Source organism: Lottia gigantea (assembly GCF_000327385.1).
Source record: "Lottia gigantea unplaced genomic scaffold LOTGIsca_11, whole genome shotgun sequence".
NCBI classification, from domain to species: domain Eukaryota; kingdom Metazoa; phylum Mollusca; class Gastropoda; family Lottiidae; genus Lottia; species Lottia gigantea.
This window is the reverse complement of record NW_008707001.1, coordinates 1,549,052-1,558,745: the sequence shown is the minus strand read 5'-3', so window position 1 is coordinate 1,558,745 and position 9,694 is coordinate 1,549,052. Positions and strand designations below refer to the sequence as shown.

The following is a 9,694-nucleotide window of genomic DNA, read 5'->3' as shown; positions in this document are numbered from 1 at the left end:
GAAAGGTGGCTATTGCAGTCAAGGTATAAGACGAATAGCTTGACCATTATGAAGATGTGATACAATGTGTTACTGTCATTGTTAATATCATGGAAATGCTGTGAAAAACAAGTACAGTAAAACAGCAATTCTCCACCAAAAACATTCAATATATATGTCCTTGTTATCATAAGCTTACACAATGGAAAAAAAAAGGTCACATAGTTTTCTTGCCATTTTCAAATATATAGATCGATGTATTGCTATTTCTATTTATACAATATCTGCATTGTTAAAACAATAAATACTGACTTGTACAACTTGATGAATCAAACAGCCAATAAATACTGACTTGTACAACTTGATGAATCAAACAGCCAATAAATACCGACTTGTACAACTTGATGGATCAAACAGACAATAAATACCGACTTGTACAACTTGGTGAATCAAACAGCCATACTCAAATTGAAGATGATTTTAGTTGTCTAGTTATCTGATTGGTCAATCACTTAAATTGATCTTAAATTTTGTTGTATTATCCAATCAGATTACTGTATTTCTTAAAATCAGGATTTTATCTTAATTAAGTTTTCTAGAATAAGGCCCATAGGCCCTTTTGTTTCAAATTTTGACTCAGATTAAATCCACATTTTAAATACAGTAATCTGATTGGATAATAAATCAAGATTTAGAATTTAATTTTGTAATTGACCAATCAGATGACTGGAACATCAAAATCATCCTCATTATGGATTTGTGAAAAAAAAACCTGCAGACTGACTGTTCTTAATTTTGCTAGAACTGAGACCAAGAATATTGAGAAATTTGAGATGAAATTGAATGAATTTTTAACAATAATAACGCTATATACAATAAAATAAAATATTCGATAATCCAGCATAATTATTCTACATCTAGATCCGATTTAAATCATAAGCAAGACCAGTTCACTTTATTTTAGGTAGTATAAGTAGTAATAGAGACTACATTTATCATATTAAGCAGTGTAAATTAGCACTAAAACTACCTAACCATAAAGTGGACTGTTCTTATCTATTTTGAATCAAACCCAAAGTGCACAAATATCTTTTTCTCGTAAATACATACGATTATAGTGTCATTACAATTCATTATGAAACTAGGTCAGGTGCATTGTTTCGTTTGTCTTTGACTGTAGACAGTCCTCGTACGGCTATTTTATTTTTTCAAGGTGGCCTGTATACAAATCTTTTTCAAATGAGCAATATATCATGTTCAGAAATAATCCTTTTGAATCTCTTTGGGAGTAGAAATCCCCCAAAAATTATGGAACAAATCATATACTACGAACTTACTGGTTTCCTGTCAGAGAGGTTTCATCTTAAATAATAATCATAAATATAAAATACTAACATTGTATTGATTGGATGATTTAACTAGCCCTAAAATATTGACCAATCAGATTTCTAACTTATTGTCAGAAACATCTAAAGCATAGAATTCTAAGAACAGTGATTGGTTGATCTCACTAGTGTAATATTACTGACCAATCAAACGTGTAGAAGATAATTTGCTATGATAATTAAAAGCTACCAAGTTTTTAATTTTGATAAAAGGCCGCTGGAGTAGTATGCCAAAATAAGTCTTATAATATAATAATTTTGTTAACAATTTTTAAAATCAAACAAAAGGTAAAGGCAGAACTGTTTTTAGCTGCCATAAATCAGTATTTACAAATAAAGTATTATTATTAAATCACATGATTCTTTCATTCAAACAGCACCGCCCTCATGGACCCCACCCTAACGACTGGGCTACATTCAAACAGCACCGCCCTCATGGACCCCACCCTAACGACGGGGCTACATTCAAATAACCAAATTTTATTCAATGATTCAATGAAAATTTAATTTTTTGGAAAAAAAGATGAAATTTGATGTAAAATGGAATCGAAAAATCTCTTGGATTGCAATTTGTGAGTTATTTGCCACTCTCATCTCTTCGCGTCTTCACAAACAAGTAACTGAGCAAGAATTCCAGAATGTTACGTTTGTTAAAAGATATGAAATGAAATGGAATCTACTTCCTACTTCTATGAACTGATTGAAGGCCATGCAGTGAGGACAAATTTGTTTGAATTACAGTCTACTCTAAACATCATATATTAATAGTGAGGTTATGATAGAGATTGGAATTTCAAATTTAGTTATGGTCGTAAAAGTTAACAATGTGATGATCAAGTAAATTTGTAATAAAATAGGTAATTAATGAAAACTTCATGATTTGAAATAGGTAACATGCCTTTATATATTTTCTAAACCAGCTGATAAGCTCAATTTCCACCTGTAGCCCTTTCCAGAAAGAATTCAGACTTCAAGTATGTGAGAAATCAAATGTCATTTGCATCACTCTCAATTCACCATTGTAGACATTTCATAGTACCTTTAATAAGAGACACCGATAGCCAAGATTGAGCTCTATCAGCTAGTAAAATTCAAATGTTCAGGTTACTACATCCCTTTCATGTATAATCTGGGTATAATCTGCCAGTTACATACCTAACACCCCTCAACTTTCTAATGAACTCTTCCACACATGCATACTTTGTATTATATTAAATTGTATTAGTATGGTTGGAAGAGCTCATTTCTAAAATAAGGGTGTTCTTTGCCTTTGCGATGCATTGGTGTATCTTGACAAGATCAAAATGTAAATGGAAATTTTAGAATTTGAATGTAAAATAACTGCCTTTTAGATGTATAACCTGATAAAATAATCAATGTACAATCCAGGTCTTATCCAAACATAACACAAGTAGTCACTCACAAATACCTCCGTTTCACTAAACCAGGATTCTAATTCTCCAACTCTTAAATCCAGATGTTAAGAGTTACAGTAATCTGATTGGATAACAAAACTAAATTTAACATCAATTTTAGTGATTGACCAATCAGACCATTGGTTGACTTAAATCACCTTAAGTTAAGATTTCAAGACTAAGGAAGTTCATTTTGTAAATAAATTGACTGCTAGTGGTAATGTTTTGACAATTCTGGATTGTACATTTAAATTATTTTATCAAACTATACCAGATTATATCACAATAAACATTTCACGAACATAACGACAATTCCTCTTTTAACAGTTCTAATTGGCTGGTACATCGCTGTACAACATCTGGTCTTATTAAACTAAAATCAAATAAGTTCACCAGATGGATCGTAAAATTGCGTAATAAGTTTTTCTCCAATATTTCAGGTCCATGTTTTTGTACGAATGTGTAACAGGCTTGTGGTATCTGACAATCAGATATATACCTGAAACGAAAAAATAAAATTTTGGCTCTTCATCGTAGTTAGGATCAATATACACTTGCAACATGCAAATTTATGAGAGCGACAATGACTTTGCCTCAAGGGCGTGACCTCTAATTCATTTTCATTGAATTTTCTAAGTGAGGTGATCACTTTTTTGGTTCCGCCCTGCAGGACTGTATCAGGTCCACTTTGACGACTGTAATTTTAGGGGTACAAGCCTCGAGACAGATCTTGATTTAAATCCATTAAGATAGCTTTCCAGGCAAGGTAATATACGCCCACTGGCAAGTTTCGTTAAAATCTGTCAAGAATTGTCCCTTCTAGAGTGTTTACGAGCTAAAAATTGAACGCGTTTTCAAAAACAAGGGCAATAACTTATACTATATATTTTTCGATTCTTCTGATTTTCAATAGGGTTCATCCTTGGGTGATTACGAACACTCATACCAAGTTTTGTCAAAATCCGTCAAGAATTGTGTCTTGTAGTGTGTTTACGAGCAATAGTGGACTGACGGACCGACGGATATGGGTGACGACAATATACGCCCCCCATTTCATGTGGGCGTATAAAAATGATTTTTAGACAAATTTTTCAAGAAAATTGTAATATTAATATTACAAGACTGGAAAAAAATTCTGCTAACAAATCATGATAATATAGAATTTTATATCAAAAACCCATCATATATCAGATTTATAATAAAATATCATATTTCTGTCTTGTCAGTAAATGAGTTGACACAAGAAATGACATGGAGATGGATAAAGAAATGAATACTCCCACTTGATAACAGTTCTTGTTACTTGTTCATTTATTTCAAAGTTTTTCTAATTTAGATCTGATTGCGTGGGAAAGCTTCAAAATGGAGAAAACATAATAGAAAGGAGACATTCCATTGCGTGTGAATTCTGAATCACGTGGGGCCTTAGATTCTAAACAGCAAGATGGTTTTTTCATATCAGCGTCTGACCTTAATCTAATCTTGAATATTGACTGCGTGTGCTAGATTCAAAATGGACAGATAGAGAGACATTCAGATCAATGTGAGTTCTGAATCACGTGGGGCCTGGGGTTATTGTCCCATCTGAACAACAAGATGATTCTCTCATATCATCCTTTCTGCTCTACATCTTTGACAGACAGAAACATTCAAAGGTATTATCATAACTTAAGTCAGAATTGCATAAGATCTCCCTGTTAATAAAAGCTTCTTCCTTAAGTCAGTGTAGACTGACTGCATGTCTCAATAATTTCTTGCTGTTGAAAAATCATACGTCAAAAAAATTAGTAAATGTGCACCTGCCTTTACACATTAAGCCAAAATAATTTACACATCTCAAAGAAAGAGAAAGTGACTACTCACTGATTGGTCATTATATGTAGATTCCACATCTTCATCAGCTCTTTCTCTCCCTCGTTTACATCCGTAAATTCATCTATCATCTAGAAATTATAATATAGTGGTCATTAGATTTTGAATTGGTATCCACATAGTACAGAGTTAATATTGTTTTAGTTGGCAATTAAATAAAAAAAAATTCCACAATAAAAATTCAATCTTGCAAAGTTTTGTAAAGCGTGATTGAATTTAGCATTCTTCACATCTATTGAATCAATCAATAAAAGTGAATGTTAGAACCTGTGGTACTAGCGTCTAGCTTTTAACGAAGTAAAATTTTTGAAAAAAAGGGCAAAGATAGATGTATAATTACGTTGACTGTCTTCTGTCGCAGCCAAACTGGAACTATTTCATCCATATCGGCATCAAAATCTATTTCATGCGGCCTGACAGGTTGATTTATTATCTGATAAAAATACAGTCTGAAATAAACAATTATATTATACACTTTAAAGATGAGTTCCCTTATTTTCATTTATTATTTAAAGATGGGTTTCCTTATTTTCATTTATGAAAATGAAAATGCTAATACTTATATGAATAGAAAGTAGAGGTGTTCTAATGACTTGGAAAAATATCAGTTTGTCTCACATGTCCATAATTAATTCATAATTAGCTAAATTAATTAGAGAATTATAAACAGAATTCCAATGAGTGACCGATCAAGAAAGGTCAAAAAGTCTTTTTTTGTTTATCCAGACTTTACATACATGGACATTTATGATTGGTTAAACTCTTAATTATATGCAATAAGAACATAATGATATGATTAAGAATACATGATAATTCATTAGAAACACCAATTAATCTAATAGTTTGCTTAATTTGACACTAAAAAATAAGGAAAGCCATCTCTAATACTCGGCTTAGTTCATCATTTATTTCGCTTGTTCACTTAAAAACTCTAGACAAAACCAAATTAGTGTCATGCATTCATTGTTAAGTAGCAATACACTCTACTTTCTGCATCTTTTTGGGTTCATAAAGAAGGAAAAAGTTAGTGCAATAAACATTAGAGTACCCTTTTCAAACTGTCCAGGGATCTATAACGTGTACAGCCTGTAGCATACAGGCTCGGTTTATTGTCCCATCTGAACAACTAGACACTTTTTCCATCTCAGACCATTCTACCTGCCTCTGTGACAGTGTGAAACTCATCAACTTATCCTAACTAATTTTCTCAACAACAAGAGATCATGGGCCATTTCTGGAAAACTAAGACAGTATTCTGATCTTTTAACATCTTTAGTAAAGTTTTCAAAACAAGGCCACAGTACTGCAGTCTTTCAGTTAAAATAAGACAGCAATCATTTAAAATAAATCAAAGAATATAATTACCTGTTATGGCCCTGAACAAATTGTCGATTACATTGAGAGTCATTTTCTGGCTCAATAAACTCAGAGAGGGAAATTTCTGGACGTTTGGGTCTAAAAAAAAAACCATTAAAATCAGTCTGACTTTTAAAGAAAAATTGCAGACTTCATGGTGCCTTCTGTCACGAACAATTATATTCTAAACAGTTTAAAAGACTGAATGTCAAATCATGTGGAGTGGACCTTGTTTCTAGTCAGATGAGATTAAAAGTTAAAACTAATGTAATGGGTCTTGTGTATTGACATGTTTGGCTCTAAAATAAAAATTACATCCTATTTTTCTGCTTTCGACAGGGCAAATGAACTGATATTTTTCATTCCGTCTATGAATACAGACAATGCTAAAGGTCATACTTTTTGATCTCTCTTCAGGTCACATTTTTATTTCCTCTGTAAAATTTTGAGATTTTTTTTTGCGTACAAGCTTTTGAGAATGAAATGCCAGGCACTGAACCCCTTTTGAAGGGCCTAGCAGATTTATGATCAATTTATGAAGCGAGCGTTCAGATGACTGAAGCACCAAAATTATGAAAACTAGGCCAGGATGTGAAGATATAAAACATGGCCTACCTATAAACAATGACATGAGTGACAGGCGTACGACGAACAGGGACATTACGACTAAAGGCGTAACCAATATGAGAATGTAAATCCTGAGGATTTCCAACATACGAGCCGTCATATCGTTCATTGATTGATACGTCTATACGAGCTCCTTTTGGATGAGTCTGAAATATAGACACAGGATAAAGGGTCAACAAATAGGTCAAAGGTTATTCTGTACAGGTTAAAGGTTAACAAGATCTGGTTGTGCTCTATACAAGATCCTTTTCTATAATACAGAGGGTAAATTTAACACACTTTATAAAGTCAATGGTCAACAATATGGTCAAAGGTCAGGGCTGTTCGTGTATCCTCACCATTAGAAGACATGGAAGCCATCAACTAACTAACAGAAACCCTTAAAAAACAGAAGGGCCTAATTCTGTTTCCATACTCAACTATTTTGAAAATTATAGCAAGAGAGCCTACTTACCGCATACATAAAATCAAATCGAGCATGACAAAGTCGTAGATGTTTGAGAAGGCCATAAAGTTGCATACAATTAACTGAGCACCACGGGCAGCGTAAATCATCCCGGGCCTCCGTCTGCTGCTGGCTATTATTATTATATAAAAACTGGTAAAATATTCGCTGGCGTTTTCTAGGGGTTGTTTGCCCAGCAGCTTTTATAATAGGTGAGGTCTTAGTGGTACCTAGAAGATATAAAACAAAGATTTTCACATGAAATCCAGGGACCCATGTCCAGTCATCTTCACAAAGTCAAGCTATTATACCTTATACCTTGCATGCAATAGCCACTATTCTTTTATCACAGAATGCAGCGATTTGATTGGATAGTTCACCGTTGAATACAACCATTCAGAGCCCTCGACAGAAGGACAGTAACCATCATGGTTTTGTGTTCATGGACTTTGTGTCAAGGCCTCTGATTGGCTGTCTTCGCTATCGTACAATCCCATACAATTGCTCTTTTCACCAAAGGTATGCAATACGAAAAAGGTTGCTACTGCAGTCAAGGTATAAGACAGTTTGTAATAGCTTGACATTGTGAAGATGATACAGTATAATTTCTATGTTGAAAGCTTTAATCAAACTAACTCTATATTATTTTAATGGAGTAAATCTTCCTCTTCTTAACTACTTATAAATCTTGACCGTTAACATCAGAACACTATTATTACAGAGATCACAAGACTAGGTCATAAGTGGTCCATAAATTACATAACATGTTAGACTAATATAATGTCTGTATCTTCATATATTAAACACATTCTATAGACACAAACATATAATATTTTAATTCTGGAGACTTACACAGTAAGTGGTTTAAATATTTATTTTACCAGCTGATAGAGCTCAATTCAGCTATCTGTATAGTCATCTAAATATTTACTTTACCAGCTGATAGAGCTTAATTTTAGCTATCTGTATAGTCATCTAAATATTTACTTTACCAGCTGATAGAACTCAATTTCTGCTGTCTGTATAGTCATCTAAATATTTACTTTACCATCTGATAGAGCTCAATATCAGCTATCTGTATAGCCATCTAAATATTTACTTTACTAGCTGATAGAGCTCAATTAAAGCTATCTGTATAGTCATCTAAATATTTACTTTACCAGCTGATAGAGCTCAATTTAAGCTGTCTGTATAGTCATCTAAATATTTACTTTACTAGCTGATAGAGCTCAATTTAAGCTGTCTGTAAAGTCATCTAAATATTTACTTTACTAGCTGATAGAGCTCAATTAAAGCTATCTGTATAGTCATCTAAATATTTACCTTTCTAGCTGATAGAGCTCAATTTAAGCTATCTGTATAGTCATCTAAATATTTACTTTACCAGCTGATAGAGCTCAATTTAAGCTGTCTGTAAAGTCATCTAAATATTTACTTTACTAGCTGATAGAGCTCAATTTGAGCTGTCTGTATAGTCATCTAAATATTTACTCTACCAGCTGATAGAGATCAATTTAAGCTATCTGTATAGTCATCTAAATATTTACTTTACCAGCTGATAGAACTCAATTTCAGCTATCTGTATAGTCATCTAAATATTTACTTTACCAGCTGATAGAGTTCAATTTCAGCTTTCTGTATAATCATCCAAATATTTACTTTACCAGCTGATAGAACTCAATTTAAGCTATCTGTATAGTCATCTAAATATTTACTTTACTAGCTGATAGAGCTCAATTTCAGCTATCTGTATAATCATCTAAATATTTACTTTACCAGCTGATAGAACTCAATTTCAGCTATCTGTATAATCATCTAAATATTTACTCTACCAGCTGCTAGAGATCAATTTAAGCTATCTGTATAGTCATCTAAATATTTACTTTACCAGCTAATAGAGCTCAATTTCAGCTATCTGTATAATCATCTAAATATTTACTTTACCAGCTGATAGAGCTCAATTTAAGCTGTCTGTATAGTCATCTAAATATTTACTTTACTAGCTGATAGAGATCAATTTAAGCTATCTGTATAGTCATCTAAATATCTACATTACCAGCTGATAGAACTCAATTTAAGCTATCTGTATAGTCATCTACATATTTACTTTTCTAGCTGATAGAGCTCAATTTAAGCTATCTGTATAGTCATCTAAATATTTACTTTACCAGCTGATAGAACTCAATTTCAGCTATCTGTATAATCATCTAAATATTTACTTTACCAGCTGATAGAGCTCAATTTCAGCTATCTGTATAGCCATCTAAATATTTACTTTACCAGCTGATAGAACTCAATTTCAGCTATCTGTATAATCATCTAAATATTTACTTTACCAGCTGATAGAGCTCAATTTCAGCTATCTGTATAGTCATCTAAATATTTATTTTACCAGCTGATAGAGCTCAATTTCAGCTATCTGTATAATCATCTAAATATTTACTTTACCAGCTGATAGAACTCAATTTCAGCTATCTGTATAATCATCTAAATATTTACTCTACCAGCTGATAGAGATCAATTTAAGCTATCTGTATAGTCATCTAAATATTTACTTTACCAGCTAATAGAGCTCAATTTCAGCTATCTGTATAATCATCTAAATATTGCTTACC

The 9,694-nt window shown here is 32.6% G+C and overlaps 1 protein-coding gene across 1 annotated transcript in view; it reads right to left on the bottom strand.

Annotated features, from left to right (window-relative positions):
* Positions 1-3,091: 3,091 nt before the first annotated feature.
* LOTGIDRAFT_71464 (hypothetical protein) overlaps positions 3,092-9,694 on the bottom strand; it is a gene marked incomplete at both ends in the record, with an annotated part of 15,641 nt that continues 9,038 nt past the window's right edge. The window contains 6 exons of the mRNA XM_009047079.1: positions 3,092-3,278; positions 4,643-4,722; positions 4,992-5,100; positions 6,017-6,106; positions 6,623-6,780; positions 7,089-7,309. Coding sequence (XP_009045327.1) covers positions 3,092-3,278; positions 4,643-4,722; positions 4,992-5,100; positions 6,017-6,106; positions 6,623-6,780; positions 7,089-7,309 — 845 coding nt within the window. The remainder of the gene's footprint in view (positions 3,279-4,642; positions 4,723-4,991; positions 5,101-6,016; positions 6,107-6,622; positions 6,781-7,088; positions 7,310-9,694) is intronic.